Here is a 17,151-nt window from a genome sequence, read left to right on the forward strand (position 1 = left end):
CACCTCGGCTGGTAAGGTCCTCCCCGTCTCACACCAGGCCCCCTAGCCCAGGGTTCCAGTACCAGGAAGAGAAGTTCCCATAACTTCAGGCTGTAAAAACTGACACTGAGTGGGGCTGAGGCTGCTGGAGCCCCAGGCAGTTCCTCTTAAAGGGCCTGCATGGCCTTACTCGAACCCACTCCCTCCAGGCTCTAGTGTGGGGGAGGCAGCTTGAAAGGCATCAGAAACAGGGGGAAGAACTGAGTTGTTTGGCATGGGGTGAGAGATGGAGAGGCAGCTTTCTCCTAGACAGACGTGTTGGCAGAGGCCATTGTTTCTCTGGTGAGCCCTTCCCTGGGACAGCAGACGGCTGCCATAGCTGGGACTCCAGCAACCTGGCTCACACTGTTATCTCTGCCCTGGTGATTCCCTGAGGCCCTGCCCCACCCAACTGTCGAGTCCACCCAAGCTGTTTCCAGTGGCTTGACCATAGGATTGGCCTGTCTTGGGTCCTGCTTCAGACTTTCCTAAATTCTCTCAAACAAGCAACATCAGGCTACAGTGAGCCCCATACATCTCACCCCATACCCCAGGCCCGGCACTAGAAGCAGCCAGCCTTTGTTCACAGCTTGGCTTTGCCTGGGTACCTCCAAGCCCAGCACAAGAAGCAGCCATCTGCAAGTTGCTTTGTAGCTTATGCCTGGTGGCCCTGGGTAGAAGAACAGAGGCAGAGGCTGACCTTGCCCCAGAGCCAGCACACCCAGAGGACAGCTTCAGATCACATTGAAGCACTACCACCCAACCATCTCCATAAGCGACACACTCAAGTGGACTCAGTGAGTACCAGAGCCCTGCTGAAGTAAATCTTGCTCTGTGTGGTGGGCCCCTGCATAGCCGATCCTCCAAGGTAGTCAGTGGTCAGTGGACACAGCCAGTCCTTGCAGCTGATCAGCCTGAGTAAATCCCTCCCATTGATGGGCCAACAGCAACCAAGACTCAGTTACAGCCCTGGCTGATTTGGCTCAGCAGTTAGAGCATCAGTCCGTGGACCAGAGAGTCCCGGGTTCGGTTCCTCCTAAGGGCACATACCTCAGTTGCAGTTTGTCCCCGGCCCCAGTTGAGGTCCTGTGAGTGGCAGCTAGTCGATGTGTTTCTCTCACATCGATGTTTCTCTCTCTCTTCCTCCTTCTCTCCCTCCCACTCTATCTGAAGATAAATGCAAAAGTGTCTTCGGGTGGGGATGAAAAAAAAAAGACTCAATTACAACAGAAGGGTGTACAATGCACCTCAAGGGCCTAGCTGAGGTGATTAGGGAGACTGTGCCACTGGACCCTACAGGACACCTACTACAATAGGCCACCCTTGGAAGCCCAGGGGACATAGCAATTCTACCCAATACATACAAACAAACACAGGAAGGCAGCCAAAATGAGGAGACAAACATGTCCCAAATGAAAGAACAGAACAAAACTCCAGGAAAAGAACTAAACAAAATGGAGATAAGCAATCTAACAACGCAGAGTTTAAAACACTGGTTATAAGGACTCTCAAGGAACTTAGAATTTCAAGGAACTTCGCGAGGACCTCAAGAGCATAAAACAGGACCAGTAAGAAATGAAGGATGCACTAACTAAAATAAATAATAATTTACAGCCCGGCTGGTATAGCCCAGTGGTTGAGCTTCGACCCATACACCAAGACGTCGTCAGTTCAATTTCCAGTCACAGTACACGCCCAGGTTGTGGGCCCAATCCCCAGTGGTGGTGAGGGGGCATTCAGGAGGTGGCCAATCGATATTCTCTCTCATCGATGTTTCTATCTCTAAGTTCCCCTCATACAAGTAGAAGTCTAGGCAGAAGTAACTGGATTCTCCCTCTATTGTCATAAATGCTAGAACTGAAATAGAAACAAAAGAGCTTCTGGCAAATAAGACCAATAAAATAAGTGGCCTGGCCTGGCAGGTGCGGCTCAGTGGTTGAGCATGGACCCATGCACCAAAGGGTTGCTGGTTCGATTCCTAGTCAGGGAACATGTCCCAGTTGTGGGCCCAATCCCCAGTGTGAGACATGCAGGAGGCGGCCAATCAATGTTCTCTCTCATCGATGTTTCTCTCTCTCGCTCTCCCTCTCCGTGTTCCTCTTTCTCTAAAATCAATAAAGAAAAAATAAAAAGATGTGGCCTGTGTTCAGATCCCTATACATGGGTAGGTGTCAGTCAGGGTAAAATGGAGGAAGGGACAAAACACAAAGGCATAGATTACTAAGTGAAGAGAGCTGGAAAAGTATGGCCAGGAGCCCCTGAAAAGTCCTTGCACTTGAGTTCTTAAAAGGTTAAACGCTGCATGTCCAAGCCATCAACACCTTAAGCCCAATTTGTGCTGGAGAATTTGGGGTGGCGGGTTTCAGTTCATCTTTCCAGGAACTTCCCAGTAGAGGGCGCCGTAAGCCCACGAGTCCCGAGTCTGACTTAGCTGTGGAGGCGGTGCGTCCTCAGCCCGGGGGGCGGGGCTGGCGCGCTCACGTGACCCTCGCTCATGGCGGCGGCGGCAGCAGCGGTACTGGCGGCGGTCGGCGGCCGGAGCCGGATCCTGTAGCCGGGGTGTGGGCCCGCGTCAGTCCTTCCCTTCTTCGGCCCCCTCTCTTGTCTTCCGGAGTGTGGCTGGCGGAGCCGGGATGGCGGAGCGAGGCCTGGAGCCCGCGCCGGCCGCGGTGGCGGCTTTGCCGCCCGAAGTGCGGGCGCAGCTGGCGGAGCTGGAGCTGGAGCTCTCGGAGGGTAGGAGCCGGGCGGGGGTGCGAGCGCCCAGGCGCCGCTGCGATCGCGGCGAGAGGGAGACCAGGTCCCCGCCGCGCGCCCTGGTGGCCGTGCGGGCGAGGGGAGGAGGGTGCCGGAAATCTGGCCCTGAAGGGCTCTGAAGGGTCGTCTTCCCTCCTCTCCCACCAGTCAAGTGGGTTATCCATGTTGTGCATTTGTTGTCTGGGAGGGGGTTAATTTAAGCAGGGACTTGGGGAAGAGGTCCTCCCTGCCCCCTCAAACCCGAGACAAAGCTGCGCCCTCCGCTTCTGTCCGGGCGTCTGGGCACGGTGGGGGTGGGGGTGGGGGCGAGCTGCGAGCAGGGTGGCTGACAGCTTTTCCCTATCCTCTACCCTTCTCGAGGGGAGGGCCCCGCTCCTGTTTCAGCCCCTCTCACCCCCTTAAAAAACAACAACAAAAAAAAACAACGAGAGAGAAAGACACATGGGAAATCCGCAGCATGTCTTCCTCCTTCTTTAACAATGCGAGACGCCTCCCCAGTGACAGGAGTGAGATCGAAGCAGGGTGGGCTGTTGAGGGTCCTAGCGAGATTGGAAGCAGTGGCTTTAACCCAGAGAGACACACGGCTGCTTTGAGACTTCACCTTTGTCGTAAGGGTTTTTTTCCTGGTGCCTGTATTCGGGCTGAATTTTCCGCATCCGATCACCTTTTGGAGTCTGAAGAAGGCAGAAGAGGTTACATGCAAAGCCTGACCGGTACCCTCTTTCTTTTGACAATGGATTGTTACTAGGAGGGCTGGGTTTATTTTGAGAATTAGAAGAATGGAATAAATGAAGCCCTTTGGATAACAATGAGAGAAACAGTGCTGTGTTGTGGGCATGTGATCAGGCTTCTTGTGCAGTTGTGATCAGTTCTCATAAAGTTCCTGTTTTTATCACAGCCTGCCTGAGACAAAAGCAGCATTTTGTCCAAGCTTGATGTCAGTGCTGTTGGTGGTGTCCCCAGAGTTGCATATTCTTATTGAGTTCCTTGCCAAAGGCGCTCTACACTAGCGTTTTTCAAGTGGATTAAAAACTGTTGATTGGAAAAGAATTGACAAGTTTCCAGGAGAGTTCTGACTTTTTGTTTACTTATAGAAACATTATCTCCTCCAATCCCCTCCCCATCCTTAAAAAAAAAAAATTATTTTTCTTTATTGATTTTATAGAGAAAGGAAGGGAGAGAAAGAGATAGAAACATCAATGAGAGAGAATATTCATTGGCTGCCTCCTGCATGCCCCCCACTGGGGATCTGGCCCACAACCTGGGCATGTGCCCTGACTGGGAATCTAACTGGCAACCTCTTGGTGCATCGGTGGATGCTCAACCACTGAGCCACACCGGCTGGGCCCCTCCTCCCCATCCTTTATAAGGAAAAACCAGAAGTAGATTTGAGTGTTATAAATCCATCCAGTTTGACGTGGGAGGACATTATTACTACTGATAACCCTCTTAGGTTTTCCCAATATATAGGGAGGTGCTGTTTTCATTTGCATTTAATTACCAACATATTTTTCAATTAATCACTTGGGAAGTTAATTATTCTTTGCCCAAAATCAGTGGTGGTGAATGAGTTTGTGTGTTTCGGGCATTGCCATCCTTTCTGTCTCTCAACATACTTTATTCTTCTTAAGTAAAGTATTGTCTTGAAATCTGTGATGACTTTCATTCAGTTCTGACTTTTGAAACAATTACTTTACAGTAACAAATCAGCTATCTTTGATTAGCCAGAAAGAGTTTTAGCTGGATATTTGCGTCAGAATAAGATTAAAAATAGGAGTTGATTGCTTTTACACCTAGAGGGAAATCCTGGAAGCTCCTTATTCTTGGTATTTCTGCTTCCAAATGATTCTTGTTTACTTCTTTGGGTGTTTCTAGAGATGATTCTGAGGAATTGTTTCTAGGACTCACAGTGATTAGTTCAACTTTCCTTCAGAAAGGTGTGAGACTCCTACAAACTATGAATGACAAGGCTTAGACATTTTAGGGACAAGTCCATGATTGGCTTTTCAGTGCAGGATTGTTTTGGGTGACATCTGACTTAGCTTCAGTTGGGTTCTTAAAGATTTATGCTGCATTATCCTATATTTCATCTCTTTTATCAGTGGCTCACTAGGAAAAATACGGTTGAAAAACCTTGGGTCTGCAGTGTCAGCATCTTGGCCATCTGTTTCGCTCTTGCTTAAAGTACAGAGAATGGTTTCTGGAGAAGTAGGTAGATATTTTTAGGAATTCGAGTGAAGTTCAAACAACCCAACAGCCCCCAAATCTATAGCATGTTTTATTTTGTGATGTCTGGCCCTGGCCGGTTTGGCTCAGCGGTTGGAGTATCGGCCTGAAGACCAGAGAGTCCCGGGTTCAGTTCCCGCTAAGGGCACATACCAAAAAAAAATATATATATATATTTTTTTGATGTCTGTAGCATATTTGGAACCAAGTTTTGTTTTACATTTTTTCTACAGTAACTGTTCTGAGAAAAGTATACATTTTTCTTCCAAAAAGAGAAGGTCCTTTTAACTATGTGTCATGTGTTGCTGGCCTTGGTGCACTCATTCCTTGATTTGATTTTATTTTTTAGGTTCAGGCCATGGTTGGTCCTAATTATACTGATAGTCTGATCTATATACTATTAAAGAATTTTCCTGGTGCTCGCCTGTATTTTCAGCTGCAGGTTTTGGTCATAGATCAGCCAGCTCTGTGTTGAAATGCAGTTTGTGCCTCCTCGGGCTGTTTGCCGCAGAGCCCAGTGCAGGCCCAGTGCTGAGGCTGGTGCTTCAGGCAGGTCAGCGTGGACTTGGTGGTTAAAGCCTCCCGCTTCTGCACCAAAAAAATATATATATAGCCTGAAACTCTCTGGAGAATCATCTAAAATTGAGCTTACACATAATCACAAGCTTTTCTCATAGACAAATTGGATAGGTAGAAGGTTTCTACAAGTATTCCTATGGTTGAAAAATTGTCATTATCTACATATATTATTTTTTTCTAAAATATGTTTTTATTGCTTTTAGAGAGAGAGGAAGGGAGAGGGAGAGAGAGATGGAAACATTGCTGAGAGAGAAGCACCCATTGGCTGCCTCCTGCACATTCCCTACTGGAGATTGAGCCCACAACCTGGGCATGTGCCCTGACCCAAAATCAAACTGGCCACCTCTTGGTTCATGGGATGATGCTCAATCAACTGAGCCACATAGGCTGGGCTACATATATTATTATATTTACTGTATGTTTGACAATAAGCTCTTTTTTCTAAATTTATTCATATGTTTTAGTCAAGTGTATGCACATAAAATAACACAAATGATGAGAATTATTTGTTTAAATCTGTCTAATAGTGCATTATATTTGCGTAATGCTCTTATACATCATGTCATTTGAGTTTCACTATGATTTTGTGATTAGATAGAATAGATATTATCACTTCTCTCCCCTCTCCTTTTTTTTGTTTAACAGAGGGGAAAACAGACACAGAAAGGTTAAGTGTTTTGTCTAAAGTTGCTCATATAGTAAGTGTCATTATCCTAAGCTGCCATGTAATTATGGCATCTGTTGCCATCAAATGATTCAGTATCTTTACTGTTATCGATTGCACAAAGTATTAACTCTAATTTAAAAAAAATTTTTTTTTCTTTATTGATTTTAGAGGACGGGAGAGGGAGAGAGATAGAAACATCATTGAGAGAGAACATCGATTGGCCACCTCCTGCATGCCCCCAATTGGGGATTTGGCCTACAAGCTGGGCATGTGCCCTGACTAGGAATCGAACCAGCCACCCCTTGGTGTGTGAGTGGATATTCAACCACTGAGCCACACCAACTGGGCACTCTAATTTTTACTCTGTGGGAAAGCTATAAAACAGTTGTGTGCTACAATTCCAGATAGTCTGGTTGATTCTCTTTCTGAACTCTCTTTCAGATCTATCATTCATGTATTTGATCCAGACATTTATTTTGTACCTACTATGTGCTGGGGATACAGAGGTGAGCAGGGAACTGTATTAGCTTTCAAGGAGCTTCGAGTCTGGTAGGGAAATCACTTTAAAATATCAACAAAACAGTGTGCACATGAGGCCATGATGGAGTTCTGTGCAGAGGCTGCCTTCTAAGAAAAGAGGAAGCTATTTGCTTGTCATTGTTGTAAAAAAGAAGCAGCAGCACGCTATAAATACGAGATTGGGTTGGCTGGTTAGTAGAGAGGGCTATCATGTAGCTTGTGCAGTTTAGTCCTATATGTGAAGGAAAGAAGGACATAAATCCCATACTTCTGTGACCTGTCGGAAGGATTGCAAGTCTTTCAGTGTCTGAGAACAGTCCAAAGATGACAACTGGAAAGGTATTTAAGATAAAATAACACTTACAGGAAGGGATCCTCCCTTTTCTTGTTTGAACACTTCTCTGAGTACAAACACGACAAACATGTCACATCCTCCCTTTCTCCCATCTGTTTCAACACATAGCTCGGCCGGCAGTCCTTAAAGCACTGTACTGGGTCCACCTTGCAGGTGGAGGAATTAGAGCGCCAAGTCCTGGGAGTTGAGGTGAATTCGAATTCTCTTTAGAAGTGGGGAAGAAGAAGTGGAAGAGTTGAAAAAGAAAAGGGTAAGGTACTGGATAGAGATCGTATTTCACAATCTTAGTAACTGGCAACTAGAATTGAGCCACCAGAAAATTGGCAAATCCTTCCTGCTTTACCTTTAATGGGAAAGTACACCACTTCCCCAGATCTGGAGCATAGTCATGAATTCACAGAGTATACCTTTATCAGAAAGTTAGTCTAAGCAGTTGTCATACTTGATGCTAGGAGCATGAAGGAAAGCATGTATGTGGATTTTTAAATAACCCAAAGTGGGCATTAGCTAAGTGATCTACCCCCTAAAAACTTCCATGTATTTGTTTTTGGTGGACTGTACTCATCATATTTTGTTGGAACTCATCTTTAGGAATTGCTGTCAGAGCCTATGGTATATTCTTTTGAAAATCCTCATGGTAGCAACTTTTAATTCGTCACCTCTAGATTCATTTTAATTCTTCACCTCTAGATTCATTTTATGGTTACTTGGAGTCAAGTGGAGAAAAGCTGGTTGATGTTCTTTTTGAATCCAAACTGCTTGTGATTGAAAAAATTAGAGTGATTATAAGTCAGTGATTATAAACTGATTTTAGTCATGATTGTCAAAATATTAGAAAGATTGTGAACTGGTTTTGAGGACAGTTCCAAAAGAGAAGTGGCAGACAATGGAAGAATGATTCAACTTACTGTAAAGGAGAGCGCTTATTTTGGACGTCCTAGTTCCCAAGTGTGTTTTAAAAAATAAATCTTGTTGTTCAACATAGCGCTGAGCTGGATTTTTGAATAAGAGAAACCCTTCACTCTTAGCCCAGTCCTTGGTAGCCACCAAGGACTTTCTTTCTTGGCTTGTGTAAGGGTTATTACCTCAGGGTTGATAGTTCAGATGATTGGCTAAAAAGGCCTTCACACTATATTTGTATTATAATCACTACAGTTTTTTATGGTCTCCTCTCATGATGAATTCAGGAATGCTCTCTGAAACGCTCCATTCTGCTTGTGTACAAAGTTTCTCACGATTCTTTGAGTTCAGCTGAAGTACTATCTTTTTAATAAACCTGACCCCAACTACTGTGAGCTCTTTTGCTTCAAACCTTATAGCATTTACAGTTTATATTACTTTTGTCAGTCATATATTTTATAATAACTTAAATTGTTTTTCATTTCATCTCAATATAAGCTCCTACAGAGGTGAGGTCATTTATACCTTAAAATTCTTTAAATAACTCCCAATTCTTTCCTTGTATTGTTTCAGGAGTGCAGTACATTAAAAAAAATTTTTTTAATGGATTTTAGAGAGAAGAATGGAGAGGGAGAGAGAGAGCTAGAAACATCAGTGAGAGAGAACATCGATTGGCCCCCACTGGGGATTTGGCCCACATGGGAATCAAACTGATGACCTCTTGGTGCCTGGGTTGATGCTCAACCACTAAGCCACACCAGCCAAGCATGGAGTGCAGTAAATTTTTGCTCACTTCAATTTGACTTGAATTGAAATATAAAATCTCTGTCTTGAGGCCTTGATTTTAGCATAAGATGGGGTCGTGTAATCATTTGAGGGACACAGGTTTTGGCATCTGGTGGGTGTGGGTCCAAGTCCTGGCCTATCACTTGCTAGCTCTGTGACCTTGGACAGATTGCCTAATCTCCCTGGTTTTAGTCTTAAAGACTTAAAAAAGGAATGAAAACCTCATTAGGTTTAGGCCTGGCCAATTTGGCCCAGCAGTTAGAGCATCTGCCTGATGACCAAAGAGTCTCTGGTTTGATTCTGGTCAAGGGCACATACCTCAGTTGCAGTTCATTCCAGCCCTGGTCATGGTCATGTGAGAGGCAACCAATTGATATGTCTTTCTTATATCAATGCCTCTTTCTCTTTCTTTCCCCTTCCCTCCTACTCTATCTGAAGATAAATGGAAAATATCCTCAGGTGAGGATTAAAAAAATAAAAAAGAGGTTTAAAATGAGACAACAGGAGGAGAACTGAGTGTAGTGGGTAGCCTGCATGGAGAATTCAGTACATGTCATCTTTATTGTTTCTAATAGTGAAGTGTAGTGACTTGGCTGTTTTTAGTATCTTGTGTTACTTAGCAGAGTTATATAAAGTGATGAATGGAATCAATTTGCATATATATTTTTTAAAAGTAACACTTCCCTCCATCATCATTTGCTCCTGTTTGCACTCTTTTACCCTTAGTTCAATACATGTTGGGTTACTACAAGAGTTGACTGGAGCAAAGACAAGTAGCTGGTTTATTTCATACAGACATCTGGCACGAGTGCATTTCCGAGCACGTAGGTTCTGGCAAATGGCTCTGAAATTTAAGCATAATTTCTGAGACTCAGGCCTATCTATAAGCTATGAAAAGGCACATCTGGCTCTGGCCAGTTAGGCTCAGTGGTTAGAGCATCCATTGTCCTACGGACCAAAGGGTCACTGGTTTGATCCCCTGCCCTGGTCAGGGTCTCACTGGAGGCTACCAAATTGATGTATCTCTCTCACATCAGTGTTTTTCTCGCTCTCTCTCTCTCCCCCACCCTTCCACTCTCTCTGAAAATCAATGGAAGGTTATCCTTGGGTGAAAATTAACAAGAAAAAGAAAAGGCATATGTGGATGCTCAGAACCTTCAAATAGTTACAATGATTATCAACCTTTTCCCCATTGTGGCACACATATACTAATTACTAAAATTCTGTGGCATTGTCCAGCTGGTGTGGGTCAGTGGTTGAGCGTAGGCCATGCACCAAGAAGTCACTGGTTTGATTTCCGGTCAGGACACATGCCCAGGTTGTGGGCCCGATCCCCAGAGGGGAGCATGCAGGAGGCAGCCAGTCGATGTTCTCTCTCATTGATGTTTCTATCTCTTTCTCCCTCTCCCTTCTTCCCTCTCTAAAATCAATAAAGGAAAAAATAAAAAAATTCCCTTGCACATCAAAAAATGTATTATGTTTTTTGCCGATCTGACAAAAAAAAATTGGTATAATTTTGATTCATTCACACTTCATGGCTCTTGTTGTGTTGGCTGTTGTTACTTTTTTTATTTGACAGTCTAAGGGAAAAGAGGTCAGTGCTCCTGACTAAATAGGCAGGTATTGCATGTTTTACAAATTTTTGAGGCACACCAGTTGAAAATCACTGTCTTAGTCTTCCTTTTGTGCTTAGTGAACAAATCCTTTTAGTTCCTCCTCAAAAACTTCTTACATCCTCTTTTCCTTTGAGTTGCATTTATCACCAGCCTTTTTCAGTCCTCTATCTTTAGATTTAAGGGTCTGACTTTTGTCTTCCTCCACTTCTAGATTTATGTTTCATCTTAAACAAACAAACTACTTTTATCTAAAACCATTGCTAAATGCAAGGCTCTGTCAAGTAAGAGTTTTAAAATATCTTTGAGTTTCTAATGAATAAGTTGTTTTCCCATGTGAGTGTTCTTCTGTGAACAAGATTGCTTGTGAAAGACCATGTCTTTGGAATTCATAGCGTCACAGCTGACAGATCTTTGGATGCAGGGATTGAGTGTGCGTGCTTATGTGCCTTTTTGGGGGACAGATTCTACAGCTTTCATCAGTTTCTTAAAGAGGACTGTGAAGCAAAGTTACAAACCAAGTCGATCACCTTTCATTCTCACTAGCTTATAAGGAAAGCCAAACTCCCTCAGCTTCCCTCCTCAACACTCACAAAAGTATCTGTATCGGTTCCCACCCTTATCCTCTTTCCTTCTTTTCTCAGGGGAAGAAATATCCCCGACCTCTTCCACAGTCTATCCCTCTGATTGTGTTCTCAGCCTCATCTTCTCTTCTGGGATCTTGGGAGCTGACTTCATTGATTGATCTATTCATTCAGTTTCTTGTCTTTGTCTCTTTTCTCATCTTTAGCCTCTCACTTAACACTTGGCTTTTGGCTCCTTCTCGTCAGCCTGTAATAAATATGCTGAAGTTTCTTACATCTTGAAAGCAGCAGCTTCCTACAGTCTTGTATTGGAGTCTGCTTTTGTGTGCTGGCACTCTCTTCCTCATTGATCCTGGAAGGTATAGCCCACAGTTCCTTTATCTTACCTTTGCTCACTACTCAGTCTGTTGCTCTGCCTCATCAAGCCTCAGAAACAACTGTTTGCAAGGCCACCAATGACTTCTTTCAGACTGAAAAGTACCCACTGGATACAGCATCTTTCTCTACAGCATTGGATATTATGGACCATTATCTTTATAAAACTCTCTCCTTCCTTAGCTTTCATAGCATCACTTTTTTCTGTCTCCCTAACTGTTCCTTCTTATGCTCTCTCTTGGGCTTCTTTTTCTCTCTCTTTTTCCTGGTGTGGGTGTCCCTGATATGTCATTAGCCTTCTCTCACTTCATATACACTTGCTTAGTCTGATCCATGCTCAGGGTTCCAGCTGTTATGGCTGCAAGATGGCTCCCCAGTCTGTATCGCTAGCCCTCAGTCCCCTGCTCCAGACCTCCCCTTGGTTCCCCCAGACAACTGTAACTTAGCAAGTCCAAAACTGTACTCCTTGTTTAAATCCACTCCACAAATACTCCCTTCTTCAGAACATCCACTTACCCAGGTCAAAAACTTGGGCGTCATTCTTAACTTTTTTTCTGCTCCTGTGTTTGTTAACAAGATTTCCTGGCTTGGGTAAACACTCAGTGTAAACCATTGACTTTTGTTTTATGTAAGCATTTTCTACATCACTTATTTGTCATTTACTACATCATGTTTGCAAATCATGTGGTAACTTGATCATTTCCACTACACTGTGCTTTATTTTATTTATTTATTTATTTTGGTACATGCCCTAGTGGGAACCGAACCCGGGACTCTCTGGTCTGCAGGCTGACGCTCCAGCCGCTGAGCCAAACCGGCCAGGGCCACTGTGCTTTATTTCTTGGTGTAGCGCAGCACCAATGGAGTCTGATTTGAAGGTAAAGTCAGGGTCTCGGCCGACTTGTTTCAGAACCAGGGTAAAGTTATGCAGCAGGGACCACCAGGCCAGACTGTGTCTGGTGCTGTAAGATATTCCTGAAGACTTGTCCCTTTGGCAGGAGAATGACTTAAGTATGACTTTGGCAAATGGTGTTGCAGAGCGTGCCTGCCCTGACTGCTGAGCAGTTGTATCTGTGTTCTAGCCTTAACTTTTTCTTTAAAATTTTTTTTTTCTTTATTGATTTTTAGAGAGAGAGAAAGGGAGAAGGAGCGAGAGATAGAAACATTGATGAGCGAGAACATCGATTGGCCATCTCCTGCATGCCCCCACTGGGGATCAGGCCCACAACCTGGGCATGTGCCCTGACCGGGAATTGAGCCGGCGACCTCTTGGTGCATGGGTCGACATTCAACCACTGAGCCACACTGGCTGGACCCATCCTTAACTTCTAATGGATTCCTGACTTTGTTGATTCTACTTCCTCCTCTATTCACACTGTCTCTGTTGAGGCTTTCATCATCTCTTGCTAGATTATTGCAGTAGTCTCCTAACTTGTCTACCTGCCTTAAGTCTCTACTTCCTCCAGTCCATCCTGCTCCCTTCTTTGATGGAATGATCATTCTGAAACACAGATCTAACCATGTGTTCTTTTCCCTGTTTCAAAGTTTTCATTGGCTTTTCACATCCGCGGAGTGAAATTCAAGCATCCTTTGTGTACAAGACCTGCCTGCCTTTTAGCCTCATTTCCTGCTCCTTCCATGTATTTCTCTCCTTTCTGGCCATGCTGAATGACTTGTGCTTTATTTATTTATTTATTTATTTATTTTAATCCTCACCCGAGGACATTTTTCCATATTTTGTTCAGATAGAGTCGGGGGGAGGGAGAGAGAGAAACATCGACGTGAAAGGGACACATCGAGTGGCTGCCACCCACATGACCCAACCAGGGCCGGGGACAAACTGCAACCGAGGTACGTGCCCTTAGCGGGAACCGAACCCGGGTCTCTCTGGACTGCAGGCCGATGCTCTAACCGCTGAGCCAAACTGGCCAGGGCTGAATGACTTGTGCTTTAAATGCACTCTGCTTATTCATGTCCATGCCTTTGTATACATTGCCTTTCTCTGAGAAATGTCCACTCTGGCATGTTCTTACCCTTTTTCTGCCTGGGTAACTTGTGTTCCACTTAATTTTCTGTAACAATCCAGCCTTTTCTAAGCCCTGTTAAGAAGTTAAGATCTCTCTATAAGTTGGCATCAATTATTGAGTGCTTATTTTGTAACAGGCCCTGTGCTTAGTATTTTATATACCCTGCCCCACCTGTAAGTAGGTGCTGAATAAATAGCTCCTGTTATCATAATGATGAGGGAACTGAGCTAGCAAAAAAGCACCTGAACATTGAGGAATGCGGTGAGTGCCAAGTCCTGCCCTGTTGTTACACACTACCTGATCTTTACCTTTCTCCCTACCAGTAACAGTAACGTTCTGAAATGAATGGCAAAGGGGAAAGAACACTGGACTTGAGTCATTTAGAACTGGGGTCAAGTCCTGCTTCTGCTTACTGTATGGCTTTGGGCAGGTCTTTGAAATGTACTTCTAATCCTAACAACTCCTAAAGATAGGTATGTGATTTCCATTTTGCAGAGACTTGTTTAAAAAAATATGAAGCCTGCAAGTACAGTGTGCTGAGGTTGATATCAAGTCAGCTTGGCTCCAGACCCCATGGTGTTCCCACATTGCCGTTCTCCTCCATCTCCCTGAATCAAGTTTCAAGGAGTTCTGGAAAAATTCTCTTCTGTCTTAACTGTTGGAGATACAGCTTCTGTCTTTGGAGTTTTGGAGGTAGGGCTCCCTGGAGGGGAAAGATTGGAATATTCTATCCTTTTCTCAGAGAGGTAGAAATAGGAGTGAGGTTGGTTATTTCTGACCTTACTTTGCCAGAACCAGGGGGATCAGCACTCTAAAACATATTAGGAGAGTTTCTTTCATGCCAGCCTAGCTTCAGGCAAGATATGACTTCTTTCTTTCTTTTTATTTTTGGTGCATACCCTTAGCGGGAACCGAACCCAGGACTCTCTGGTCCACAGGCCGACGCTACAACTGCTGAGCCAAACCGATCAGGGCTGACTTCTTTATTTCTTAAAAGAACACACACACACAAAAATTAGGTAAAATCCTATAAGACTATCTATAAAGTGAAAGATAATTTTATGTACTTACTTTTTTTTTTTTTTAATTCTCACCTGAGGATATTTTTCCATTTATCTTCAGATAGAATGGGAGTGAGGAAAGGAGGGAGGGAGAGAGAAAGAGAGAGAGAGAGAGAGAAAGAAACACGTCGATGTGACAGAGACACGTTGATCAACTGCCTCCTGCACGACCCTGACCAGGGCCGAAGACCAAACTGCAACTGAGGTATGTGCCTTTGACCGGAATCGAACCCGAGACTCATTGGTCTGCGGGCCGATGCTCTAACCACTGAGCAAACCAACCAGGGCAAAACTTTCATATTTAAATTGAACATGTAGAAAAATCATAGGTATGAGTTTTCCTACCCATAGCTCTTTGGTGTTTGTTTTTCTTCAAGGAGACCAAGGGACATAGTAGAAGATGAACTTCCTGTTTAAACAAACACACACACGCACACACACACACAACTTCCTCATTAGTTGCTTCTCTGAGCTCTGCTCTCCAATGTTTTCTTTATTATAGCTATTTCTCCAACCATCTTAAAGTTATGAAATTTTCATTTCCATAAATATTCTTATCTCCTTTTGTAAGCTGCTTGAGGACAGCACACAGCACCCTTTAACCATAAGTGCTTTTGAGTACTATTTATTCAACCAGTGAAGGACTCTCAACTGTCATCAGTCTCCCTGTATGTTCTGATTGCCTTGCCAGTGTCTGACAGGCTCTTCTGCTACAGCCAGCTTGTTTCCTCACTCTTTGCTGACAGGCTCATTCCCACTGCTGTGCCTTTGCAGTGACTTTTCTTTATTAGGACTACCTTTTTTCCTATTAACACTTACCCATGTCTCACAGCCCGCTGGTGTCCTCTTCATCCTAAAACCAGCTGACTGAGTTAGTCCATATTAATTGCTTCTATTTTTGGACTATTGTATGCAGTAACACAGTGTAACACTTAAATGACCAATATTTCTGTTTATGTATGTTTTTTTTTATTCTTTGCTTCCTCAGTTAGACTTTAGGTTTCTTGAGTATAATGACAAGGTCTTCTACCCTTTTTTTTTCTTTATTGATTTTAGAGAGAGAGGAAGGGAGAGGGAAAGACAGATAGAAACATTGATGAGAGAGAACATCGATTGGCCACCTCCTGCATGCCCCCCCGACTGGGGATTTGGCCCACTGGGAATCGAACTGGTGACCTCTTGGTGCATGGGTCGACACTCAACCACTGAGCCACACTAGCTGGGCAGGTCTTCTACCTTTTAGAACTTCTAAGGTGCTGAAGATATCCGTATATCAATAAAAATGCATGGAATACATTTATTTACATGGTCTATCGAGAAGGTGAGAGATCTAAAAGACAGATACCCTGTTTTCAATGATCTTTCAATCTAGTGACTTCTCAACAAATGGCTGTTTGGATTTTTTAAAATATTATTTTAGGTAATTATCTTTTGAGCACTTGGAAGCATTTTTTTTCCTACTTGCGTGATAAGATAGCATTTAGTTCTATATGAAATCACTTTGGGGATATGGCAGCTTGAGCACATCTCTGCTGCCCTCTTTTTTTTTTTTTTTTTACTTAGTTCAATAACAATTTTAAAGCTTAGAACAAATATACCAAGAGTTAGAATGGGAACTCATGAAAGCAAAGTAAAATACTTGAAGGATAGATCTAGGAAATGCAAATAATAAGAATTTTAGAAGAAATAAGTAATAAAAGGACAATTTCTTTAGCTGAAAAAAAGATTGCAGATTGAATGAGTTCACTGTGTTCGAGGCAAGACTTATAAAAGCACAAACCTAGGCATATCCTGGTAAAGTTACCAAATTCAGTGATAAAGAAAATAACCCCTATAAGCTCGTAGACAGGAACATAGAGTTAAAATTACAACAGCAACACAACAACAGAATATTTGCAATGCTGAAACTTTGATGATGGTGTAAGAAACATCCACAGGCTATTTAGAGAAAAGGTCTGCATTCCAAGAATCCTAGATTCTAGATGCTATTCACCTTTTAGGGAAAAAAAGCTCTATGTGAATTTGCAAGTGTTCAGAGATAATATCACCCACAGACTCCAATCAAAGCAGTATACTCTAATCAAACAGATAATATATAGACCCCAAAATAGGAGAAGGAGAGGAAACAGTGACGGACAGTAAACTTTGAAATATATAAATATTATATTATTATATATTATATATTTAGTAAATATATACTTATATACATTGAGAGTGACAAGGAATATGTAATATAAATGCTAAGTTAAGGGTCTTTAAAAAAATTTTTTTTCTTTATTGATTTTAGAGAAAGAGAAACATTGATGAGAGAGAACACTGATTGGCTTCCTCCTGCATGCCCCCCCTGGGGATCAGGTCCACAACCCAGGCGTGTGCTCTGACCGGGAATTGAACCGGCGACCTCTTGGTGCATAGGTCAATGCTGAATCACAGAGCCACACTGGCCAGGCAGAGTCTTTGAAATAGAAGAGACATTGTGAGAGAGAATCTACTTGTCTGAACAAAATATTCTCAATAATTTCAGCAAAACTCAGATATTGTGGGACAGGATAGTGTGGGGGTGGGTGGGAGGTGAAAGTATTCTTTGGTATCATAGATATATTGAGAGGGGGAAATACATGAATGAACTGTCTTGGTGATAAGAAAAATACTTCATTTATATTAATAGTGATAAAATACTTAAACAT

At 43.3% G+C, this 17,151-nt stretch overlaps 1 protein-coding gene across 1 annotated transcript in view; it reads left to right on the forward strand.

Moving 5' to 3' along the window:
• The first annotated feature begins 2,573 nt into the window (after nucleotides 1–2,573).
• Nucleotides 2,574–17,151, forward strand: part of DIP2B (disco interacting protein 2 homolog B) — a 251,696-nt gene continuing 237,118 nt past the window's right edge. The window contains exon 1 of the mRNA XM_036251047.1: nucleotides 2,574–2,751. Within this exon, the coding sequence (XP_036106940.1) occupies nucleotides 2,652–2,751 (100 nt within the window). The 5' untranslated portion in view covers nucleotides 2,574–2,651. The remainder of the gene's footprint in view (nucleotides 2,752–17,151) is intronic.

The sequence above is a fragment of the Molossus molossus genome, unplaced genomic scaffold (genome assembly GCF_014108415.1).
Source record: "Molossus molossus isolate mMolMol1 unplaced genomic scaffold, mMolMol1.p scaffold_m16_p_10, whole genome shotgun sequence".
Classification (NCBI taxonomy): Eukaryota; Metazoa; Chordata; class Mammalia; order Chiroptera; family Molossidae; genus Molossus; species Molossus molossus.